Source organism: Erpetoichthys calabaricus, chromosome 8, assembly GCF_900747795.2.
Source record: "Erpetoichthys calabaricus chromosome 8, fErpCal1.3, whole genome shotgun sequence".
Lineage (NCBI taxonomy): Eukaryota > Metazoa > Chordata > Cladistia > Polypteriformes > Polypteridae > Erpetoichthys > Erpetoichthys calabaricus.
In genome coordinates this window covers 76556870-76584558 of record NC_041401.2, presented here as the reverse complement: position 1 = coordinate 76584558, position 27689 = coordinate 76556870, and the positions used below count along the sequence as shown (strand labels likewise).

Here is a 27689-nt window from a genome sequence, read left to right as displayed (position 1 = left end):
AGCATTTCATTCATGTTTAAACATTTTAAATGAACACTTAAATGTAATGTTCAGTTTTAAGCCATTTTCATTAGAATATAAATATGTACTCGAAGCACAGAAGCGCATGTCAAAAATAAGTTAAACAATATTATTTATTTTCCACTTAAATCCATTAACTCGTTCCAATTTTAATCCAACAGTGCTGGGACTTGAATAGCCGATTACTTTTCTTAAAGCTGAACAATACTAAAAAGTTGACAACTGACACATGTAATGTTACTTACAGAATAACAACTGGAAGGTATATAGAAGAAAAAAAAAAAAAAAAAAAACTTATTGAGTATGTCCTAAATGACAGACAGATGCAAAACCATTTGCTTAATAGGAACTGTAAAGCAGTCGCTCACTGTAGCCTAACATATCCACCATCATGTTTGGCCATATTTTTTTTTAAATGCCAAAATTGTAACCAATCCCCATTCACTGTTCAACAAACTGAACCATTCAGTAAACTCCCTTAAAAGAAGTCTCCAATATATTAAGGGTTTTAACTGATGTGTTGACTGTTCATTCTATTTTCCTTTACACCCATAAATAAAAAAAATATGTAAGGGTGGAGGATATGGGTAGGTTTGCTTCATCAAACCTAACAATTTTCAGACAGATAAAACAGGATAGCTTAAAATAAAATACTTTCAGATATGCAGTTTAATATTCCTACTGCAATGGTGAAATCTTTAGTGGGATCATAATCCTTGACTCCATGTGCTGAATGAGGGGAACTGCGGAAGAAAGAAGATAGATGAATCTTATTCTTTGTTTACCAACTTATTTACTTTCAGGGTTCCAGATTAAGAAACATTACTGTATCTGCACATTGTATATTATTCTACCAATACTATTTTTCACAACTAGTCTTACTGAATATTTAAGTACTTTTGCTCTAAACATTTAAAAAAATGATAACGCTCAGCAGTTTCTTTCGTAATGTATATAAATTGGCAAATTTTGTAACACTGCCCCAGAAGAATTTAGTTATCCCTTTGGTTCCATTTTCTCTAGCAAAAAACAACTATTCTGCCTGTAAATTTGTGGTGATCCTTTTTTCAATAAACCACTTGCTCAAATGCAAATACACACAAGAATTTTACTGGCTCACCTGTATAATAAACGCATTCATCCCAGCCATCCTTCTGCCATGCTGCATTCCTAGTATCTTCTCGTGACTGCAAGTCTTTGTAAGCTTCAAATAAAGAAAAATATGCAATTTAACACAGTAAATTAAAATAACCAAAACTAGATGTACAGTACTAATTTAACTATCCAATTTAAGATAAAGGAATCTACACTAACTACAGAAAACACCACTTTACTTCAAACATCTTTGAGATTCCTACCACAATAAAAAGAATCTATTGCAAAGCATTACTGAAGAAACGACCAATCAAATGGTCAGCCAGCAAAACACAAACTTGGCTCCATTTCAGCGCTGACTGCAGTAACAGGACATGGGTAAAACTCACCATTTTGTTACATTATCAAAATTTCAGTTTAGAGCCAGCATTTTATCTTCTCTTTTAGTTATTGAAAATGTGTTGCTGTATTAAGAATTAGTTTGTAAGATAACTACAGATGCAACATATTGGTGGGGGGCAATTGTATCTATGACTATGGCAGTTTTAAACAATATTTACATATTTTTCAAACAAATCTCACTTTAAAGTAATTCAAATTAACAAAAACATTTATTGAAATGATTTTTACAGCAGAATGTGCAATTTGGTCAAACATTGCGAGGTCTAACACAACACTACATAAATTGGGTAAACATTTTCTTTGAACCTCAGTGTTTTATTTTTACTGTTATTTCACAGATATGCAATTTTTACGAGTGATCAATAAGTTTACTTTTGAAAAGGTTCTAGTGCATTCTGTATGATCCACCTTGTGCAAAAGACAGACTTGTACTCGCTATTTTAGTAGGCCTCCTTTTCCTTAAAGATTAAATAAACACAGATTTGGAAAAAAGTATACTCTAGGAGCAATCTTAAAGTATGTTTACTGACCCCTTATTTTCAGATTATTAGTTTAAAGAATTTGTTTTCGTGCTCTAAAACATGGAAAAAAAATAAGTATACCACTTCAATCTCTAATGGAATATAGTAATTTGGCTATTATTATGTATCATTTAATTGTAAACCTTCATGAAAGCAAAAACATTGGAAATGTACTCTGTTAACATAATACTAAAGGGTTTTTCTGAAGTTTTCTTTATAAAATAGTTCAACAAATCAGCCTACTTTTGAAAAATTAGAAATAAAAATTGCATTTTGATTTGAGATATTTAACTAAAAAACTACTATAAAAGTTTTAACTGTAACAAATTCTTAATAATGATAAAATATAATATTGGTAGCATTTTTATATTGTAGTTGTAGAGTTTAGACCAGTCTTTTTTGGAGTTTGCCAAGGATGCCTTAAATAGCCATTTAACCATTACACTGGTACAGTCCATTCACAATTCATTTCCTTTAGCAGATAAAAAAAAAAAAAAAAGTCAAATAGTATTGTCACAACTACTTTTTTAAAAGAAAAATTTCAATGATCACTGGATGAAGCGCATAAAAATTGCTTATAATATTACAGTACATACACAATGTATTAAAGTGCAAGTATTAATGTTTATTTTATTTAACACTCTTAAGCAAAGCGGCCTTTAGTAATTATTCAAAAATGATTCTTGCCTGAGAACGGACAGTATTAAAATCTGCATTATTTCCAAGTTTGTTTTCTAATCAAAACAGCAATACTACAATTTATACTGGGCATTTTCGGCAAATGTATGTATGATACTTGGAAAGACTTGCTTGTTACAAAAAATGACAGAACTTTGCTCTTTAAAGCATGTACCTGCAGCAATAAGTACCACATGAAGATGGTGAAAAGATAATGTTAATAAACTTTAACTAATGCTCCATTGCCAGCACATATAAATTAATGCAAATTTCGTATAAAATACTAGTGAATGAAAGGAAAACAATTTATAAAATCAATCAATCAATCTAAAATGTTGTTTAAAGACTCCCACAAAAGCAACAATTACCCCTTCTGTTCCAGTATGCGCAAATAGCAATGATCAGATTTACAGTAGCTGCATAACCATTTAGAACAGAGCTAACAGACTGTCACTCCAAAGCCAATACAAATCACCCTCTTTGAGGAGAAAAGCAAATAAAAAAAAACTTCATCATGCCATATTCATTCAGAGAAATAATCCAATATTTTAGCATTTCATTCATGTTTATACATTTTAGATAGACACTTAAATGTAACATCCAATAGGATTACACACAATTTTAAGCCATATTCATCAGAGGTACCCAGAGTGTCTCTTGGGCTCAAATTCTGTCTACAAACAGTTAAGCTTGAGTCTCTCAGGTTAATCTGTTTTGATGAGATATGGAGCATTAAGCCTGGATGACGCTTGAAAACGGTATCATGCTGCCATCTTGTGGATAAAATAACATGCTGCAGAAAAAGGATGACTATTGCTATGCGTTTTGTCACTCTATGGCAACTCATCAATATTCATGAGTGGCAAAACACTCAATGACAAGTAAACAAGAAGCTGTAAAGCCAGTTTTAGAACAAACTGACACAAACCATTAGTTGAATCAAGCAATAGTGATGACAACATGAACTGGTCATCAGACACTGACAAAGATAATCTAACTGATGGATCACAGCACTGTATGACTGAACCACTGTAATATGTCTGGCGACTTTAGTTGTATATCGCTGCAGCGGGGTACAGTATATATGAAGCAAAAAAAAAAAAAAAAAAAAGGCAAAATGCCTTTCTTGTACTTCCACTTGATCACAGTTGTTAGCCCCCTAAGCACTGTTCACAATGCAGCAACTGTCAATGTTCATAACAGGGAAAATGTGGAAGTCACTAGGCCTTGTGCTGTGGTAGACTACAATAACGCAATGGAAGGCACAGCTCGTGTGAATCAGGCACTGACATTATATGCTTTCATGCACAACCAACAGAAAAATATTAAAAGTGTGCAAAGAAATATGCTTCTACTGTACCTACTGCGAAGTCAGGCTGTTACATAATGACCCTTTCTAGGCATGCCACACAAAGGACGAATACCAAATCTACATCACTACAGCAGTAGACACTAGACATAACTTTCCTACTGTATTTATGTTGATATTTTGGTATTCACTTGTTTCTGTGACATGTAGTAGCATATTTCTTGTTGAAACAACTTCCAACATTTTTGGCTTTATTTTTGTGGGAAAACATAATGCTAAGATGCTTTATGCACAGAAAAATGTCAAAATAGGTTAATTGCTTTCCCACTTACAGTCATTATACCATGTCCATAAAATAAATTAAAGTAATTAGAATTCTTTATATTCGTAGTAAATAAAAGATATCCTAGAGTGGTAGCTTAAAAAAAACCTACTCTCTTAAAATTATTTTAGTCTAGGCAGACATTCTGCTTCCGGAATTGCTGCTGCATATTTGAAGCCCTTTTAATGTAAACAATTCCAAAGTGCACAAACTGGATTCATGTCAATTTTAACTTAAACTACCAGGTTAATTAAGTATTACATACCCCAGAGGTGGTGTACCATATACAAATCTCCAATCTGTGAGAAGAATCCTCCCACAGCTTCACTGTTCTCTTGCCGGTACCGTATGGCTCGTGCCCTATATCAAAAAACAGAAAAAGAAAAGGCATTCAGTCACAAGTTAACCAATCCAGCTTTTGATTAACTGGGTTTTCCTCTTCATTCTACTTTGTGGAAATAATTTACAAAAAATAAGGAATTGGTATACAGAATTGTTACTGAACTGACTAACAATGCAAAACATTTTCCCTTTGTGGTAAGATAAATGGCACATTTTAGCAGTCAAACTGTAAAGCTCCACTTCTCTTAGTATTTTCTACATTCATTTGACCTTACATTCATTAGTCATCCAGAAACAGTGAGAATGGAGACAGTTAAGTTGCTTGATCACCAAAGAAACAGAAGTATAAATAACGTATCCACAAAAGGTTAATGTACTTCTCAGTGAAACTACTGGAGATAACACTGAAAAGTATTACTAAATTTATATGTGAAAAAAAAATTCATTTTTTAAAAGGAGAAAGTATGTGGAGGTGATTCAGTGCACTATGTGCCAAGACAGCTAGGCTAGAAACCACAGTGGGCACCTACTGCTGGACACAGAACATAGGATTAACATGCTTGATCCAGGAACACAAGGTTATTATAATGTGCTCCTCACAGCCCAGGACAATACTGAAATGGTTAACTGCCAAAACCTACTAATGCACACAATTCTTTATGTTTGAACTAATAGCAATATTGTATAAATGTTGTTTTTCAATATTACTGCTGAAGTCATAGTAACTTTTGCTTTTAGCTCTCTTACTTATCTATGAGAAACAATTTCAGTATTGTAAAAATTAAAAAAATCAATTATGCAATGTCTAGTAGGAAGTTTAGAGTTTACTTTGATAATTTTTCTTTTTGGTTTGTGTCTAAATATTAAGCTACGGCATAATGTCATGCACTATATGTGTGTCACTATCACACAATCTACAGTACATCAGGTTCAGAATAGTTACTTCTGGCTCTCAAGAAAGCGTTCCACATATCTTAGATTTAAACAGTTTTTGTTTTTCTGACATCTTTTTAACTGCCAACTTGACTGGCTACAATCCGAGTATTTTGTATGCATGTATGCAAATAACACCTCCAATCATACAAGTGTATTTTCATTTCTTGATTGTTCTTTATTATAGAAAAAAAGATTTAAATTTACATACTTGAAAAAGAATTGGTTAGCTTTTCAGTCACATTGTAAAATGCATTTTATTCTTTAGAAAGTTGACCCCCTATTTTCATCTTATATGAATGTATTATAATAACTTCCAGTTATCATAGACATACTAGGCAATCAAATGTCTGATATTAAGAATATAAATTCTCTTTTTCCAGTTATTCAATGTCTCTTTGATTAACACAAATTTATAGAAATCAGTTATCAATAAATTAGTATTTATGGTATACAGTGATTTTTAAAATAAAAAAAAATAAAATCAAAGATGAAGTCCATTTCAGAACACCACAGTTGCAGGTGTAATTCACATGGACGCATTATTCCAGGGATTCAAAATTAAAGAGTCAATTAGATCATTTAAGATTTTTTTTTTCTTTTAACTTTTTCAAAGTTTGACACACTTATCCTTTGCTGGAGGCACAAGATATCCCATCAGGCTCTAGGAGCTTAAATGTATCTGTTAAGAGGCAAGCAGAATAAATGTTCTTAAAAAATGATTTTAAAATATATATATTTCTCTGGAGAAAGCACTATACATCCCACCCCTTACTTAATTTACCATACTCCTAGCTGTCACAATCAAAGACAATATCCACATAAGCAGAGAGCCAGATGACAGTGCTCTCTCAACTGTAGGACATCATTTACAAGATCAAGAAGTGTTAGTAACTAGAGATTCGGAAACATGTATTTATTATTATTTTAATTATGTGCCTGGTTAGTAGACAAATCGATGGGATAGTTGGTGTCTTTGTTTAGCTGCTGAAAAAAATAGTAACCACATATCCTTTCTATTTAAGTTGGGGGAAAAGTGCAGTGCTCAATCAGTGGTCATTGTACCAGCAATCCACAATATAGTTTTCTATTAAATTAAACAGAGTTGGGTATATACATTTTTCTCTAGGCACCGGAAAGGTGAAGACTTGTTGCATGTTGTTTGAATATGTAAGTAAGAATTTCACTGTTCAGTACATGTGACAACAGTACAACAACAATCTGATAAATTTAGCAAAGGCACTCATTCAGCTCTTATATCATTACCAACATTGCAAAAACTTCTATCCATCCATCACATTTTACAGAAAAGAAAAACATAGTAGGCAGTAAAAACAGCCATCAAATTCAATGAGAAGCTCTACTTTCAGATGCCACTAATGATGGGGTTATTTTACTCTAGATCAGGGGTGGACAAAGTCAGTCCTGGAGGGCTGCAGGTTTTGTTCCAACCCAGTTGCTTAATTAGAAAACAATCCATGCCAATAATTAAATTTCATTGCTTGTTAGTGCTTTAACTCTGCCACATCAGGTCATTCTCATATTCTAGATTTTGTTTCCTTTCCAAGGATATGATTTTAAGTCTAAAATGGATCAGAAATTCTCAACCTTTCACTTTTTTCTCTTTGGTTTAATTAAATACTTGGAAGGAAAGTAAATAGGGCATGATAAATACACATAGGTGTAAACGGAAACAAGCTAAATGGAGAAATTCTGTTTTCTTTTGTCATTTGTATCTAATTGCTAATAAGGAGCAATTAAAAACCAATAATGCAGGTGTTTCTTGAGCAACAAGTGTTTTTTATTAAGCAATTGGGTTGGCACAAAAACCTGCAGCTACTGCGGCCCTCCAGGAACGACTTTGCACAAACCTGCTCTAGATTATATTTGAACTTCCATTTTGAAATGAAAGTTCCCATCAAGCAAGCCTAGGCTATTAAAGAAACACAATTTCATTCCAGAAATGCTTTGACTACAAGTCTTTGAACTAATTAGAGTGTGACAATGAAGCAATCTTTGATATGCACCTACGAACCTACCACCAAAAAGTGAAGTCAACTCTGGCTCAAGCCACTAAACAAAAAACACCAAAGAGAATGGGAAAGAAGTTAGCCCACTTGTTTGCTGCCAGGCACTTATTTGCATATCTAAAATTTTTCTTCTTCTGTAGTTTTCATATAAATGATTCATGTCATCCTTTGGAAAAGAAATCTGTAATGAAGGACATATTAACATGCCTAGCCTGCTTAATTGTTGATGGCAAAAGCTATCCATCCAAAATTAAAAATGGCAGTGTCTAAAGTAGCACAATGCTGAATGTACACATTAAATATTAATAATCAGACATTTTCAATTTTTTACATATTTAAGTACAGTTTAAACATGTAACAGTTTAAACTTGTATATTAAATTCTTATAAAAGAGGACAGGAAGGTAACAAAAACAAAACAAAAGTGTTTTTTACAATTTGTTAAAGAATACTTGTAACTTAATTTGTAAATATTGGGATTATTACATGAGTGCATAGATAAGGTAGTTTTTAAATGAATAAAATTGTGTAAACAAGACTGTATTGTAAATTTCATAAGGGAAAGCTAGCATTATTTTCTGACTGTGTATTTAAACAGGAGTAAACAGGCAGACAGCGAGATGAGTCAGCAAGCACTTGACGACTCATGAGATGACAATATGTTTTTTCAAATGAGGATGCTAGGATGCATACAAATAAATTCAAAAATATTGGGAAATAGTATAATTAGCAGATTGTACAAGTTTAAGCTCAGATAAACTAACCTGTGTGTGGATGCTTGTAAGAACATATGAAATAGGCACTTAGAACCTTGTAGATAACAAGTTACTGTATTTAGCTAGAAGCAGCTTTACTGACAAGTAACAAGATTATAAGAAACTAGCCGACGCCCGCCATAGCATACGGCGGTGTAAGAATAGGAATGGAAAACGGTGAGAAAGGAATTCAGAAATCAAGAAGAAATAAATACTTCTTGAAAGACGCAGTGTGCATGTAGAATTTCCGGTCAAGCAGGATTACATGTGAAAGTGATAAATAAATCGGGCTTTCCGAATTTACGTACTATGGCCATGGCACCCTGATAGTTTTGTTGCATGTATCTTGGACTTCCTGGAAATGTGGATGGTAATATGATCATTTTGCCTACACGTATGTTGTTATTTTCAGCGTTTGCTTCCAGTGCGTCTGAAAGTCCTTTGTATTGTTCCACGCGCAGATCTTGTTGATGTAATCTGAGATAGTTGACACACGCGCCCTGTTTTAACATACGCATCTACAACGTACTGTTGGAATAGCTTGCCGCTGGAGTGCAAAATACTAAATGTATTCCTCATTGCTAATCTGTACGCGTAAAATTGACATTGAGTAAGCCTTATTCGCTTGGCGGTTCTTTTATCGGGAACATGTTGTAAATCTTTGTGCCAGCCAATGTCTCTGTAAGGGAATAAAAGTAGGTAAACCATAGGATCGCAATTCATATTGAGCGTGGAAATCTGTTTACAGGAGTTGCTTATGGGATAGATGCAAATGTCCCTTTTGGCAGGCGTTTCGCCATCTTCTCCGACGAAAATTGCTGCAACATTGGTGTGATATGTCGGGGCATTGTATCGTCGTAAATCCTGCCTAGGGGTTTCCTTGAAAACCATTCGTACAGATGCTGATGGATTGGACTGAGCAATTTCATGCATGTGTTTGTATGATTTAGCGAAGGGGTTGATGGTTCTGAGCATGGAATCTAGCTGGAGAAGTACATTTTCGCTGCATGCAGAATTTGCTTTATTTTGTAAGCGTACTAGCTTGCGCTGTGTCAAAAACATACAACTGTCCATATCCTGGAGAGGTAGAAGTGTTAGCGTATAGTGGAGAGATTTGGTGATAAATTTGCCCATGTATTTTAAAACAGTATGGTCCGTGGCCAGGAGGTTGAGTTATCTGTGCAGCCATGAAAGCAAACACTAGAGAAGGGTTGTATTTTCGAATGTGTTCATGATAATTTTTAGCTTCTGATGTTTGCTGTGTAAGAAGCTGTTGTAAAGATACAGGTGGCTCCCGCAAGGGTGGTAAAGCTACTTTACCGTTGTGGCAGCACCTCGAGTACTTGTTGGATGTATTACGTTCAGCAGGCCAGTATAGTGAATGACATGGAAGACGACAAATAGGAATTGAGAAATGCCGTGTTGGCTGCGTGTGGGTGGGACCGGTTTTGAAGTGGAACCAGGACGAACCAAAAGAGAAATATATATAAGATTATCGGTTACCAGAAGAGAAATATATATAAGAGATTATCGGTTGTCCAATTTCAGCTGATGCAACTATTGCTAAATCTTGTATAATCAGTGACTGAGGCACTCTATAAAAGGAGAAAATGTAAATGTATATCTTCAAAATTTTTGTCAGGCTAACCACTTACAAAAGTGTGTTAACTGGAAAACTGGATTGTCCCCAGTAGTGTGCCACCAGCCACTGTTAATGTACTGAGAGTCTCCGTGTTAAACCATTTTCAGGGTGGAAAATTGAGAACAAGATTAGTCTTAGTGGTATTCTCCCTGCCCTTGTTAAGTATTTGAGAGGTTTAAAAAAAAAAAAAAGGTGGTGAGGTTGCTGTAATTGTAAAGTAAGGCAACTAGAAACAGGAGGAACTGTTTTTACAAAAACCCCTACAAACTGAAAGCCAACTTACAAAGCTGAATTGAAGATCAGACTTATAAATATGCAATAAATGTTTTGGGACATCAATCTTCTTGTTGAATACAGACATTGCCATTTTATATAAAAAGAATGTCTTAATTAACTGTGCATCGATAAACTGGGCAACACATGTATTCAAATTTAAATAGGCCACCATACAAACCATCTAATAAGTGGTCAATCGATTTTATAACATTATACAACAAACAAAAAAAAAAAAAAAAAAAAAAAAAAAAAAACAACACACATGTCAACTGCAAGCTCAGTTTCTTACCATTTCGGATTTGGTGGTTTGCATCATAATACATTTTGATAATATGCATGTTAAAATTATACTGTCAGCAAGGCTCTCTACCATAATTTCATCTACTTGAACTTCATATCATTAAAACAAATCATACTTGTGATTAATAAAACAAAACTTACCAATAATTTCCCCACTCAATCATTGTGCCAGGCTGTGAAAGGAGAAAATTGCTTTTTTAGATTTAAAATACATGACAACTAGCACATTCATCAAAATTAATTCACTAAAACTGGATTTGACTTTGATTAGGTGTATTGTTTCATTATAAGTATGCCAGCCACAAAAACTTCAACATTCCTCACAGCAGAACATTTTTAAAATTGAGACACCAAAAATACATCCTACTCTTTTCAAACATACAATGTTTACTGGGGTGCGCCACTTACCCTCAGCTGGTAAGTCCTCAGTTCATAGATGTTCGGTCCCCTCCGGGAGTTGGGCTCATTCCAGAAACTGAATTCTAGCAGTAGCTGATTCTTGCGAGAAAGTAACATTTTACCCCGCTCCTTTCGAAATTCTGTGAATTCCTAACAAACATTTGTGGTATTAGTGAAGTGTAATGAAAAAATAATATAGCAAATCCTATTAATGGCTTCAGATACAGTATCTTTAAAATGTTAACACAAAAGCACTACATTGCTCAAAATGGACACAACGCTATCAATGGAGAATAAAAAAAAAAAATCGAACATTGTATTGATTCTCAAAAGTACCTGTTTTTTCCGAAGTTTATTCATGACTTCTGTAAGAGCTGGATATCCACCCACATATTTCCATAAATGCACTATAACAAAAGTTGCAAAGAACAGTTTGATTTCACAAGAGACAACATATCTACACTGTCCTGACAAAGACATCAACAATGTAATATACAGTGGAACCTCAGTTCATGACCATAATTCGTTCCAAAACTCTGGTCGTAACCCGATTTGGTTGTGAACTGAAGTAATTTCCCCCATAGGATTGTATGTAAATACAATGAATCTGTTCCAGACCATACGAACTGTATGTAAATATATATATATTTTAAGTTTTTAAGCACAAATATAGTTAATTAAACCATAGAATGCACAGCTTAATAGTAAACTAAATGTAAAAACATTGAATAACACCGAGAAAACCTTGAACAACAGAGAAAACTAACACTGCAGTAGTTCGCGCTATAGCGCTACCAACCACTGGCTAAAAACACTTTTTTTAATGAGTTTTAAGCACAGGGAAAAAAATGAACATTTGAAAAAATCCGTAATTTAATAAACCACCAAGAAAAGTAACATTGCAACAATGCACGCTACGAACCGATCACTATAAACAGAAGTGAAAACAAAATCAAGCCCAGTGCGTTCTTTAACTGCCTTCTCTACCTTATGAGTCCAGCTCTCTCTCACGCGCTGCCTGTGTGTGTGTGTGTGTGTGCCTCTCTCTCGCGCTGCCTGTGTGTGTGTGTGTGTGTCTCTCTTGCGCTGCCTGTGTGTGTGTCTCTCTCTCGCGCTGCCTGTGTGTGTGTCTTGCGCTGCCTCCGTGTGTGTGTGTGTCTCTCTCGCGCTGCCTGTGTGTGTGTCTTGCTCTGCCTCTGTGTGTGTGTGTGTCTCTCTCGCGCTGCCTGTGTGTGTGTCTTGCTCTGCCTCTGTGTGTGTGTGTGTCTCTCTCGCGCTGCCTGTGTGTGTGTCTTGCTCTGCCTCTGTGTGTGTGTGTGTGTGTCTCTCTCTTGCGCGCGCTGCCTGGGGGGGGGTGTGTGTGTCTCTCTCGTGCTGCCTGTGTGTGTGTGTGTCTCTCTCGCACTGCATGTGTGTGTGTGTGTCTCTCTCTCACGTGCGCACGCTGCCTGGGTGGGTGTGTGTGTGTATGTATGTGTGTGTGTGTATGTGTGTGTGGGTGGGTGTGTGGGTCTCTCTCTCGTGCTGCCTGGGTGTGTGTGTGTGTCTCTCTCGCGCTGCCTGGGTGTGTGTGTGTGTCTCTTTTGCGCTGCCTGGGTGTGTGTGTGTGTGTGTGTCTCTCTCTCGCGCTGCCTGGGCGTGTGTGTGTGTCTCTCTCTCGCGCTGCCTGGGCGCGTGTGTGTGTCTCTCTCTCGCGCTGCCTGGGCGCGTGTGTGTGTCTCTCTCTCGCGCTGCCTGGGCGCGTGTGTGTGTCTCTCTCTCGCGCTGCCTGGGTGTGTGTGTGTCTCTCTCTCGCGCTGCCTGGGTGTGTGTGTGTGTCTCTCTCTCTCGCGCTGCCTGGGTGTGTGTCTCTCGCTCTCTTGCGCTGCCTGCGTGTGTGTGTGTGTGTCTCTCGCTCTGCCTGCGTGTGTGTGTCTCTCGCTCTCTTGCGCTGCCTGCGTGTGTGTGTGTCTCTCGCTCTCTTGCGCTGCCTGTGTGTGTGTCTCTCGCTCTCTTGCGCTGCCCGTGTGTGTGTTTCTCTCGCTCTCTCTCTCTTGCTCGCCGCACAGGAAATGCACAGGGAGAGACTGAACACGTACAAACCGAAAGGGAAAGTGGCTTGTTTGTATACCGAGTGTGTGATCATGAACAGATGCAAAAGTTTGGCAAACTTTTTGGTCGTAAACCGATTTGTACGTGTTCCAAGACGTTCGTGAACTGAGGTTCCACTGTAGTACTTAAACACTATAATATACAATAAATAGGGAAAACTGATTTAGTAATGCAAAGGAACATTTTCATAACTCAAAAAACCTCAAAAGAAAAAAGCACCACAATTTGTCAGTCCAGTCCAATCACATTTATGTATAAAATAGTATTTTCACCAAATTTTATTTTAAAATTTGGATCCTGAACTATACAAATTGTTTCAATAGCAATTAGTTATAATACAACATGCTACACAAATATTAATGGAGTGGTGGGGGGGGGGGGGGGGGGGTTAATAAAAGCCCACACTGAAATACCATTCAGTTCGAAATTGTTAAATGATAGATTCAGCATTTTTCAAGTTGAAGTTATTTTTTCATGAACATGGTATATATGCATTTGCCACACATTTTCTACACATTTTAAAAAATATCTTGTCCAATACTCCCGATCTAATAATTGTAATATGAAACAAATGATTTTACTTTAAAGTGAATATTAGCTTGCAGTATGTATTGTGGGACAATTTTACCAATATTGGTGCATAGTGCCACTGATTTTGTAGGTTTTTGTGATATACAGATAATTTAAAGCATATTACCTTTGATTTACTTAAGGTAATTCAGCAATCCATTACAGATTTTATATTAGATCACACTGGAATTACAAATAGCTTATTATACAAACTGTGTGTGGTTTAAGATACAAAACTGTATGCACTTTCACTTGAAAATGCAGCTCTGCTTACTTAAAAAAATAAAATAAAGATTCTCAGAACTTGAACTGGACCACCAGAAAACCATGTGTAGCACACAGAGAAATACTACTAAAGAGGAGATGAGATGCACAGCTATTTCCAGAAACTCATGGGAAGCATGGCACCTGAGGGCAGTGCTCTCTCCTACCAGCCTGATCTTGGTCTCCATACCAGGTGTTCCAGGTGCCCACCAATTCACATGGGTAGTCCTTGTCTGCATGAATGGCTGGAAGAATGCCCTCACTACAAAAACACATAAAAGCATTAGAAACATCTGCCAGTCTGACAATACAAAAAACCCTGTGGACAAACAGTACTTTTACTGGTATGATTTGAGATTTTTCTATCTAGGCTTTCAAAGGTCACCAGTTTTTTCCTGACAAGTAGTTCATTTTTACATGTGAAGTTCAATTTTACATTAAGGAACTTATACACTATCCTTTAAATCCAAAATTACCTTAACTTCACCCATACATTTTCAGAAAAGCTTTTTATAACTCAAGGATTATGATGCTACACCCTATCCCAGAATCATTGGGCATAGTCCTGGAAAGGATATCAGTCCACTGCATGGTAGTCATGCACACAACCACAACCATTCACACAGACAAAGCAGAGTTTCTAAATAGCTTAATGCACACATCTTTCACATGTGAGGGATAAGAAAAGTATCAAATGGAAATTGAGTTAAATTGATCAGGTTGGAATTTAGAAGCAGTAACCACTAAATAGACTTAAGAATATTAAGTGGAACAAGTATTTCCATGAAATACAGCATGTTTAAGCAATACATAAAGCTTTGTACATGGGAAATCTAACTGCAGATTTTTTCTCTCTCACAGAAACCTTTAGACAATGGCCAGCAAAACCTGGACCTGGAGGGTCACACAGACTGCATCCTTTCCTTACTACCAAACAGCTTAATGTCAATCTTCTTATTAATTCAACTAAAAGTTTAACCATATGGCTCAATTCTGCTATCTGCGAGCTCAGAAATGAACGGTCAAGTAGTATTTTAAATTTCAATTTGTTTGAAATTCAGAAAGATGCTTAATGCTGCCATAAATTTTGGTGCACAGGAATCTCTTACTTTCTGCCTTATTTTATTTCATGTGCTTCTCAACAGTTATTTTATTACCCAGATGTGGATTAGGCAAAGGTTGCCTATGTCCATGGAGACAACTGACCACCTAAATTAATGGAATTTCACATGCATAAGTCATTGCTATTTTTTGCTTTATATATGGAAATAAATTGTACATATATAAGCAATTTTAATCCCACCAGTAAATTATGCGGACTAAAAAATAAAACATTACTTTGAAGGAATTTGACACCACAGAATGATAACACAGAAATAAAATACTGCATCTAATTACATGTCATTTTAATATACCTGAATAATTCTAGTTTGTCATTTATACACAGTTCAATTAAATTATTACTTGCTTATGTGCTGAACTACCTGTCGCACAAGTTCTTTGTGCTTCAGTCTCTACTTAGATGTTTGAAACAGAAACAATGAGAGGTGGTTTAACTGTCCAAAGTGAGGTTATGGCAGTGGGCAGGAAGTTTTTTTAGACTGTGACAGTGATCCAGAATGTTTCCTGAAAGTATAGAAAATACAAACTGATGATATTCAGGATAAATATTTCATAAATTTGCTTTGTTGAAGTCTCTACAAACAAGCCCTCAGTATATAAACACTACAGTATGCGGATCATTCAGTGCAGTGATGGTAACGATTTGTTTAGGGATACAGGCAACAATGAGAACATACTGAAGAACTCTGTCTCTGAAAGTTAAATGGCCATCACTTGATCAGCAAATACTCCAGATCAGGTGAGCAGATTAAGATTTTACTTATCACCTCTGACAAATTTTACCCAACATAAAATTGACATGATACACCGAAATTATAAATCTACAGCTCCACCTCCGCTCCAATCCTGGATGTGTATTTCCCCTAATATTAAAGATGGCTTAACTGAATTTCAGTTTCTAGACAGCAAGCTAGATGCTGAGTTGATTAGTGAAATGAATTACTCCACTTATTCACTACATTGAATTCCTACTTAAAGTGTGCCTTTCTTTACATACCCCACTTTTTACTGCTACTATTAATTCTGCTCTGTCAATTGGTATTGCCCCAGACTTCCTTAAGGTAGTCACTGTTACTCCAAGAAACCTGATGCTAATCCAAATCATTTCAGTAGTTACCATTCAGTAAAAGAGGTTATTCTTAAGCTTAATAGCATACTGGTTAGACCTCACTTGGAGTATGGTGTACAGTTTGTGTCAAGGTTAATAAAAAAAATTAAATTAAATAGCACTGGACTGTAGTCGATGTGTAATGAGGAAAGATTAAAAGAGCTGCGCCATTTCATTTTCAGTCAAAGAAGATTAAGATGTGACATGATTGAACTGTTTAAAATTATAAAGGGAATTAGTACAGCAGATCAAGACTTGTACTATACTTTAAAATGAGTTCAACAAGAACACAGATGAAAACTTAACAGTAAATTTCGCACAAATAATAGGAAGCTTTTCTTCACATAGAAAACCACAGATATCATGGAATAAGTTACCAAATAGTGTGGTAGACAGCAGGGGCCTCATGTATAAACGGTGCGTACGCACAGAAATGTTGCGTACGAACCTTTCCACGCTCAAATCGCGATGTATAAAACCTAAACTTGGCGTAAAGCCACGCACATTTCCACGGTAACTCATTCCTTGGCGTACGCAATTTATCCGCCCGGTTTTGCAGACTGGCGGCACCCAGCGTCAAAGCAGTGCTACTGTTCCTGTGTGATCACCCTTTCATTCTTAAATCCACATTCCTGGCGCGGCTTTATAAATACACTGAAATTAACTGCATATCGTTTATTAGTGTAATGCATCTGATTGTAATTAACCTGTAGCAATATAATGGTCCAGGGAATAGCCATAGTATTCCAAATACCATAACTGCTTTAGCGTTGTAACTCTCACTGCATGTACTTTCAGCTGCTCCCGTTAGGTGTTGCCACAGCAGATCATCTTTTTCCACATTACTCTCACTGCACCACTCTGAGTATTTATATCACTGTATCTGAGTGGGAAATCACAGCAGCAGCTGATTGGAAAGAGAATTATCGGTACACAGCATGAAGCAGATGCTGCCTGAGCCACAGCAAACGCTTTAGTCCCTGTACGGACTTCGCGGTTTAGAAACAGTTTCATCCCAAGAACTCTAAACACACTAAATCAGTCCATCAAGTGCTCCTTGTAGAAATATTTGGACTTATAAGTACAATCACCTCACTGTAAACTTGCACTACAGTTATAATATTGCACAACCTGCGCCACTTTATAAAGCGCGTATTTACATGTGATGACGGTATTCATTTCTAAGACGAAATGCAGCAAAACATGTTGATTATATTATACAGATAAAACTTTAACTTCATTTAAATAATCTGTATTGTTTATAATTAAACATGTGAGGACACGGTGCCGCAGCGCTAGCTAGTTCAGTAATTGTTCCTGCCTTGCGCTGTATTCTTGCTGGTGCTGACGCGACACTGGAAAGATAGATGGATATAATAATTAAACATGTACTACTAAGATATTTCAATGTTCCTTAAATGTTTTGAAGAATCGAAGTTCTAAGCTTACAGATGGCTTCACGTCTATTACATAGCTTATTGTGTGGCGATTGAGTTTTTGGAGAAAGAAAAGTAAGGACAGGAATTGGAGGTTAGTACGTTTGAAAGAGACAGTACTGCTGTGATAAATTATTTAATTGAAGGTCGCTCATGGCGCAGCAAGCCTCTTGCGTGAGACATGAACAAGCACTGCGCCACCGTGTTCCCATGTTTAATAACATGCTTTCATTCCTATCATCATGAAAAAGATATCACGTATACATCTCAGTATTTTAATTATTCAGAGAGCTGTAATATCACGAATGTAATGGATTATGTGTCCTGTCGGAGAAAGAGAAAGCCCGTTTAAAAAGCAGGTAGTGATTCATACACATAGAGCACATAGAAGATCAAATACAGAACAAAGCATTTAACATGCCACTTTAGTTACAATGGGATTTGAGAAACTAGTAAATTAAACGATTTTAAGATGAAGTTTATGATATTCTACTTTAATGGCAAAATAAACTATGTGATTAAAGTGGAAATTTCGAGATTAAAGTTGACATTTCGTGCTTTTTTCCCCACTGTGTGCCTTTTTTTTGTCTGTACCCTAATAAGCTTTCATATGACACTCAGACTGTGGGCTACGACTCGCTTTTTCATGGCGACTTTGATATGTGATTTCTTTTTTATTTCGGGCACTGTGCGACTTTGTGAAGTTGAGCCTTCGAGTTTCTCCGACACTCTGTCACTCGATCAGCTTCCTTTTGTTGATTATACCACTGTTTAAACCAACAAATAGTACGTTTTTCCTTTGCCTCCACTTGGTATTCGCTGAAATTCTTATATTTTCTCCCGTGCTTTTCCCATTGTCTTTTCACAGAAGGCTATTTATATTGATTTGCATATTCAAAGAGGCGTAATTCTGGGAGGAGTTGGGGCGGGACAGAAGGCGCGTGCACGTGCGTTACTTTTCACGCAAATCGGGATTTATGTAGTAGAAGAACGTGAAAGTATGCGTGCGCACAGATTCCTGCATCTGGATTTTTCTGTGCGTACGCACAATCCCGCTTTTGTGCTTACGCCATGTTATAGTGTGAGTTCTACACACGGCGTTATACATGAGGCCCCAGGACTTTAGGCACCTTTAAACCTTGACAATGTTATTTTGGAGGAATTAAGTGGATAGGACTGACAATGTTTGTTTGGCTGAATGGCCTGTTCTTGTCTAGATTGGAAATTAATTAGAACTTTACAACAATTTTCCTTTTCTTGCTAAAAATTTTGAAGCACATTTTTTGCACATCAGCTCCTTGCTTATTCTAAATTGTAACAATCTTTTTGAACATTTGTAGTCAGTTTCTATTATAAACAGTACTGAAACAGCACATGTGAAAAATACAAATGAGATTCTTTGTGCTGCTAATGCTTATTTCTTAGCATTTTCATCCCCTTGATCTAAGGACAGTTTTGAACAGACTTTACAACATTCTCCAACATTGCTTTTCTTTAGGAAATAAAGGCACTATTTATAGTTCCAGTTTTATCTACTGTATGCAACAGACTCCAGTTTATTCATTTGAAAAAAATCTATATTGCATTATTATATTATTACTTATGGTGTTCTGTGGGGTCAGTATTAGACCCATTGCTTTTCACTATTAAAAAAATATCCACTCTATTAAAATCTAGTAGTGTTAGTACTTGGATTGATGGTTCTCCAATCCCACATTGTAGTTTGGTTAAAAGTTTAGGTGTTGTTCTTGATAATTGTATATATTTTTTAATTTCAAGTTAATTCTGTACTTCAGCTTTCTTATCATCATCATTGGAACTGCTTATGCTTTGATTAAAATATTGATTCATCCATTCATTACTTCAAGATTATAGTACTGCAGTGCTCTTTTGCTTCATATGCTGGACAAACCACTAAACAAGCTTCAGTTGATTCAGAAAGCAGTTGCCAGTTTATTTACTTTTTTGATTTTTATTTGATTTACTTTGTTAATCCCTGAGGGGAAATTGACTTTTCACATGACCTTGAGGTGTCAGGGTGCAGGGTCAACCATTGTACAGCACCACTGGAGCAGTTATGCTAAAACCTAAGATCACATTTAACCAGTTCTCTACAAACTACATCAGTGAACAGTTTAATATTGGATTAATGATAAGATTCTGTGACTTGCATACAAAACCCTTCATAACTTTGTCTTGATCTGCTTGCTTTTTCTAAAGGATTATATCTGTTATCTCACCCCATTCTTTTGATACTGGATTTCTTGGTGTCCCTTCTTTCTAACTTTTGACAATTGTAGGGAGAATTTTAGTTGAGCTGCACCTAAGCTTCAGAATTTGCTTTCACTAAGTCCTCATACTAAATTTTATTGTTTAAAAAGCAACTTAAAACTTTTCTTTTTAAACTTGTTTTTTCTATGTGTTAGTATTTTTCCTATTATATTTATAAGCTGTTCATGTTATTTAATAGTAGGTATTATTTGAGATATTGTTTTATGCTTTGCAATGTGGCCCGGTTTTAAAAGGCACATATAAATAAAATGTATAAAATAATACTATTTTATGAGCCACACATTATTTATCATAAGCCATGCACTACCTTTCAGCAGACAGTTTAGTCCAGTTCATATGCAGGTAGGAAAACTAAATAGCTGCATTGCAGTGCTTGGTGCTTCAGGGATAAGCTAGGATTCTCATGAAGCAAGTTCTTTCATGTCACATACTTGGTTATTTATGACTGTACACTGCCCCGAAAAATGCCATGCAGAGAAGGTTTCTTAATGCATTATTTGTTCCTCAGCTAGATACCTTCCACTTTGTGCACACTTCCTAGCTCAGGTTATCGGTTTTTCCCCAAGTTACTTATGCTGATTTTGTTGGCTATAGGTAACTGGTAATAGCAACACTATATTTAATGCTTGGAAAGTGCAATTCCGCACACTTGCTCTGATGATTAAAAGCTTTTACTGATCATAAATAAAAATCTATGTTAACTGGCTGCTCAAAAAAATAAGAGAAAAAAAAAATTAAAGATGTCTGCTAGGAGCAACACGTCACAACTCTTCAGTACCATGGCAGGCACTTTTGATAAGTATCTAACTAAGAAATTAGTTGAAACAAAATCCTACAGCCACCGTGACCCTTCAGAACCAGGAGTGTCAGCCACTTCCTTAAACACTGTTGATTCTGCAACAAAATTATATTGAAAAGGGACAGAAAATTAAACTCTAGTGGCAAACCAACATGATACCATGTATTGCCATCGGATTGTGAATGCACATTTAGCAGGAGCTGCAGTGATGAAGGCCACCCACCTTGCTTCTGTTTCAAAGAACAGTGACAAAAGTGACAGTGGCACAGAAGGATTCAGAAAAAGAGGAAAACCTCAAGCCGAGTCAAATCAAGCTTAACTGGTATTTCTATGTACTGCTCAGATATACAAGGGAAAAACAGACATGCAACTCTTGATCATTTGTCTCAAAGCATTATTCCAAGGCAAAAGGAAGAAGTCATATCATGAAAGATTCATCTAGAAATTCATAGAATGATACTGTGAAACAAGCAGTGGTTTACTAAGTACATCTGAACACTTCTGTGAAACAAACTGGAAATGAGAATCAAAGAAAAAAAAAAACTACATTTGTGCACATCAATCTATAAAGGACGCATATTAATGTAAATCTTGGGTAATTCACACAGTATTGGCAGACAGTGTTCCCCCATATAATGGACATACATCAATTCTGTTGGTACAATGAACAAATTAAGTCAAAATACTTTTACAAAAGTTATTAAAATACTATATAGGAAAAGAAAAAAAATCTACCAAAGCAAAAGTTTATAAAATATTATATAGGAGAAGAAAAAAAAAATCTATCAAAGCAAAGTTTATCTTAGGAAAACTTTACAAATGAAAGATGGGAAAAAAATATAAAACAAATGATTACTCACCAAAGTTTGTTGTAGGCATCCAGGCACTCGGGCTTTACATTGTGAACTGGAAAAAGAACAGCAGACAGCAAATTTAAAAAACTAAATTGAATTTAAAATTCACATTAAAAATCACAAACATTAATTCAATCAATCCTTCACTTATTTACTTTTCTTAATCCATATTTCTGATTACCGCTGTAGTAGCAACATACCTCAAACAGAAATGGTGAGATTAATGGACAAGTTAACAATATACTGTCAATTTATTTAAATATTATTCTGCAAACATCTCTAATGCATTTATACACCTAAATTTCACTGCATGCTACTTGAACCTAAAAATATACACAAGCGTAATTACAGGTACCATACAACATTAAAACTAATGGAATTTTTAGGGCAACACTGCCATGCTCCAAGTGTGTTTTGATAATGTATTTACAAATTTCTAATCAACTTTTTGTAAGCCAAGCTCTGGTCGTGTGATAAATATATTTTTCAAACTTTGTTGATAGGAGCATAATTTGGATAAAGTAAGACTACAAATCTCCTAAAACACATGCACTTCCCAGAAGAAACCAAAACTTACACTGAAGCTTGTAGAGATTACTTGTTTCCTTCTTAGCCAACAGGTTAGAATGGGCATCCTTTCTTGGATCTACCTTTCTGACAAACAAGGATTTAAACCAGCTCTCCTCTCCACCTCTGTTAGATGATGCAGATAATCCCCTAGCAAGCCTGAAAAATGAATAACTGTTTGTTGGAGTTTACAGGGAGAGAGCGAAAGAGATATTGGAAAAATCAAATAGCGCACCACTGCCAAACTACCAGTTTTGACCATGCATCACAGAATACAGTAAACTAGTTTTATATACACTGTAAACAGGATCAAAACATATATGCTAGTAAATTCATGACAAAAATCAAAATCAAGATATTAAAATGAATTTAAAAAGTCAAGTAATGATTTAGTTGACTATAGTTTTGCATTGGCAGATTATACTGAACTACAATTAGTATTTTCTTGTAAAAAGCTGAAAGAAGAAAGACATGTTGTCATCCATCTAACAATTCCCTTGACTGACTGCTCACAGAAATGAGAGTTCCTGTCAGCAAACAGTTCCCTGTGACAAGCTTCAAGTCACTCACAAATGATTTTAAGCAAGATGATTTGTGATTATAAATTAAAATCTTGGATGATATGAATGTGCTTCTTGTTTTTTCTTTATACTTTGATAGCATACTCAGCACAACTTAAAAACAAATGAAAACCACCATTTGCTAACAGAAGAGTGGTGTAACTGATTGGAAGCCATTGAGAGACCCAGAACTCTGCACACTGAGCTGTATTACAGAGTGGCAGTACAAATATCATCATGACCCATTTGCAGTTTACCATATTTCATAACAGAGAATCAGCTATATTTCAGGAAAGGGTATTATGGTCAGAGGCTAGCATTGAGCCTTTATTGTTAAACTTGAAAACCTTGTGTGATGCAAACCTACCACTGTACAAAGTAACACTACCTTAGGGCCCATTCATTTTTCTAAGCGTTTTTCTAGTATTTTAGCACTAGAGCAAAAATCTCCTAAACCTCTTAAGTTATTTGCTATTATTTTCAATGACATGATTCAAACCTAACCATTTTAGCATGCAGCAGTTTTTGAGTGTATTCAGCCAAACGCTTGTTGGTAATGCCCATAAAAGCTGGTAGAAGAAAGCAGAGTGCTTTGGAAGCATTTTTACAGAAGTCAATGCCTCTTCCTTTGAAACTAGAAAAAAATAAATACAAATGCTAGTGTCGTCATGTGTGCGGGTGCTTCATTCATAAATGCATGCCTTCCAATCAAGTGACAAGAATTCAACAAAAGTTACAGTATATGTATACATTTAGTTTTAATCAGATTAAAGCTTACGACAGATGTTTTAACAAATAGGCAGAGCAGTTGCGTACAGCTGCCATTACTTCTTTACAACACTAACTGTATTGGGTTTGCATGTTTTGCCTGTGAATTTCTGGACTGATCAATATTAGTGAATGTGTTTAATGGAGTATTATTGCCTGTTTTAACATTGAATACTGCTAATATATCAGCAGTACTTTAAATTAAGAAAATAACATTTAGTTCTTCATGAAATAAATAGGGGCGCAGTGGTAGCGCTGCTGCCTCGCAGTAAGGAGACCTGGGTTCGCATGTTCTCCCCGTGTCTGCGTGGGTTTCCTCCGGGTGCTCCGGTTTCCTCCCACAGTCCAAAGACATGCAGGTTAGGTGGATTGGCAATTCTAAATTGTCCCTAGTGTGTGTGTGTGTGTGTCCTGCAGTGGGTTGGTGCCCTGCCCGGGATTGGTTCCTGCCTTGCGCCCTGTGTTGGCTGGGATTGGCTCCAGCAGATCCCCATGACCCTGTGTTCAGATTCAGCGGGTTGGAAAATAGATGGATGGTTGAAATAAATAACATCTATCCCCTTTTCTCATCTCCAATCTGAGTCCCTGAGCAACCAGATCACACGGTTTCAAAACATGTTTAGCAATAACTGAATTAAAATTAAACAAATACTTTAATGAATTGCATGCAGCACACTCTTTTCTGCTTGGCTGTGTGATTGTGCCCTACAAAGGACTGGCACATCACCAGCACATTTGCTCCTTGCCTTACACCCAAATGCTGCTGCAATAATCACAGGCACATGGTCACCCTTAACTGGGCAGATTAAATGTACCCCTTAGTGCATGCAGGATTAAACGCATGTGAATACAACATATGTGCAATTCTTTTCATTTACTTACTGCTGTGCATGATAACCTCTTCCTCGCCAACTGTCACTAGACAACCAGATCACACGGTTGAATGATGTTGCACCGACAGCAGCGGGCAATTTTTTTTTTTTTTTTTTAACAAAATATCTAATACCAAACCCCCAACATATTACTACATATGTGCTTATCAACAACGGTCTGGAAATTTCTATGATGCAGGCAGCACACTGAGAGAGTCCAGAATTGCCCTCTCTACTCTCTATGCTGCAGAACAAGGTGAACTCAATATGTGCTCAGTATCACAACACTGATGACACCTGGTCTTCAATACTGTGATCAGCAGGATTACAAGCATTAAAGTCATAAGTCATTCTGGAAACATAACACAATCACCTCACAGCATATAAAATGGAAATTATATCAATAACATTTTCCCTGCAAAATGCTTTTAAAAAATTCTGGAAAAATGCTTGCAAAACATCTGAAAAGTACAGTAAACACAACCAAAAAAAATGCCTGATGAGCACCTGAAAAATTCTTGCCAAAAAACATTAAAAGCTTGAAAAATGCTAAACAAATGCTGGAAATTTACAGCCATCAAGTGTGAAAGACCCCTTACAGTAACGAATGGCAGCTACAGAGTAATTCTGTGGAGATTTTGTTTTCTTATTAACAGCAGGGACTTGGAGACTTGCAAAAGCTACTCAAAGTTTCAACATCAACCCAATCAAGAATTAGTGACACATTATGAAAATGGCAATCCAAAAGCCCTGACCTAAAAGCTTGAAAAACTTCTAAAAGGACAGGTGTTGGGAAGTTTAAAACCAGTGGGCAAAACCAACAAACATCTAAAATGATTACTACTCTAATCAAAGGTGGCTCAACCAAACTTTTTTATGAGGGATTTGAATATGAATATGCACAGCATGAACTTCTTCAAGAAAGTACATACTATAACCTAAATTTCAGTTTTTGTGTTGGATGTGTAAGGAACCAGAAATATCTGAAAAGATTTTCTAAACTTTATGACAAACCACTGTACATAGTACTACTCCTTCTATGAACTTCAAAAAATTATTAGTGCACTTATTTGTGGCTAAACTATATTTCAGATGAACAATACAGCAGCATAGTCACCAAATTGCTCCTTTGCAAGTCAAGAAGCCTAGGTTTGTCTTCCCCACACGTGTATGGGGCCACGAAAATTCAATTATAAAAACACTGGTGGTTATGAATTGTCTCACTAAAACTGGACATGTCCTACAACAGACTGCTATATTAACCAGCCTTGTCTCAACGACAAATGGCACTGGCTCTTGTTTCCCTCTTACAGAAAAAAAACAGGTTTGATTAAACTAGGATGAATATCTAACACTACTAACAATAAGTGTGTACAGTTGTGAATAGGGCAGAACACTGCAGAGAAAGACTTTGTATTTACTACAGAAGTATGTCTCATAACGTGCAGTAAATGAAGATGCACTACTCTTTTAAGGAGGTTTGGTGTTGAATGTGCCCGTGAATCTGGGCACACAAAACATTTCAGATGTATCATTTCCTAATAATCACCCAAGTCCTTTATGACAACTTTTTTTATCACCTGTGTTTCGGCCCAATTTAACAGGCTTTTTTGTGAACTGTTTCCCCTTCTTTCTTGTTTTTAATTTTTTGGACACCTGCATCCATCGTCTAACCCACATACTCAGGTTAGGAGTCAAAGAGTCTTAAGCCTACCCAGGCTGCATCAGAGGCAAGGCAGGAATAAACCCTGCAAAACTAGTACATCTTGCAGCCACACTCAAGCATACCAAACCAGCTTACTTAACATGCTTTTTTGGGAGACTGGAGCAAAACTGACACTTAATAACGGTGTCTGGGCAGGGATTCAAATCCAGGAGCAGTGAAGCAGTTGCAGTAACCTTGCTCTGCCCTTTCTACTCACAACTGTGTTTCTTTAATGTTTAGAACTTTACACGTTGGTTTATTCTAGTTTTTTTTTTTTATATATATATATATCTCAACCCTATTAATATAATTTCAAAGAATGCTTCCATTTTTCCCCAGATCTCACTTAGTGTTAATCGTATTTACATTCTTTACGAGATTAACGGACAGTCAATTTATTAAAACATATAATGTATATTACAGAGGCTGTGTTTCAAGCCAGTTGTTTCCATTAACGTCGTCTCTCAACCCGCAATTGTGATGCATTACGATGCTCACGTCTCCTGACGATGCTCAGTCATTCACTTGATGAATCTATTTTGTGAGTGCATGGTTACGGATATGTTTGTTCTGTGTTTTCAATACGTTGATATACAGTACTGTAAAGGCCAAAATTGTCGTTAACGTAACAAATCAGCACCCCCCCCGCCGCCGCCGCCGCCAAGCGCATGGAATGACCTTGAGGACTCTGCGCACTTCCGTACAATCACTGCGCGTGGGCCACTGGGAGGGCAGAACAAGACGTTCTGCAATCCGGCTGTGTAAGCAGCTGACACAACAGGCATTATTAAGCGCTCGTCACTATGTGCCCACCCTCGATACGAAGCAGCTTTTCGGCCGTTAGTAGGGCATGATGTGCGTGACTGAACGTCAGGAGATATATTCAGTAGTCCATCTGGAAAGGCCCTCGTACGAAAGTTGTCTTGGAGCTCACCTGGCGCTTGCAACCGCTGGTCCACAAACGACAAGGCGGCGTGCAGCCCCTTGATTAAGGACGCTCCCCGCACTCCATAGTACTCGGGTCGCCATCTTGAACCGCTTGGGCAACCCCGCCTGCTAGGAGGTGTTTTCAAAAGGCGGAACATCTCGGTACCTAGGAAGTGCTTTAAGGGGGCGGGGTAGCTCTGCTAGAACTTTAAAGGGAGGAGGTCAAGCGATTTTTTTTGCCCGGGAAGAGCCAAAGTAAGGAGGAGCGTCGTCTGATGGACAGCTGGTATTTTTAATAGGTGGGCGTGTCAGTGGCCGTATGGGCGGGGCGTTCCTCTGATCAGGAGGCGACTTCAAGGTGGTGTAGTAATTGCCTCGTCTTGTTTACGGGATTGTTCGTTTTCAAGATGGTGCCTTAGCTCCAGCAGATGTGGTTCGAATCTTGGATATGGCATAGTCTGCGTGAAGTATATATATTTCCCACTTACTCGCGTGGATTTTACTCTCACTTCGCAAATACTTTTAAATGACTTTCATTTCTAATTGGAAAATGTCCTGCGATGCAGCTGCCCCCGCAACTCCAAAACACCATTTAGGAAATTGGATGAATAATCCAGGAAAGCTGGGAAAACTAGACATGTACGTGCATATATAATATAAAAATATACATATATATCTAAAATGAACAACGTTAGAAAGATTTTACATGTATATATTACTGAGGGTGGCG

General features: G+C 36.7%; 1 protein-coding gene across 1 annotated transcript; it reads right to left on the bottom strand.

Annotated features, from left to right (window-relative positions):
• Positions 1-116: 116 nt before the first annotated feature.
• Positions 117-27114, bottom strand: nipsnap2 (nipsnap homolog 2). Its single transcript, XM_028806831.2, has 10 exons — positions 26967-27114; positions 22138-22286; positions 21567-21612; positions 14117-14211; positions 11361-11431; positions 11034-11174; positions 10767-10798; positions 4614-4708; positions 1142-1225; positions 117-764 (listed from the first exon to the last, which is right to left on the bottom strand). The coding sequence occupies exons 1-10, from the start codon at positions 27059-27061 to the stop codon at positions 700-702; spliced, it is 873 nt and encodes a 290-aa protein (XP_028662664.1). The 5' UTR covers positions 27062-27114; the 3' UTR covers positions 117-699.
• Positions 27115-27689: the final 575 nt, after the last annotated feature.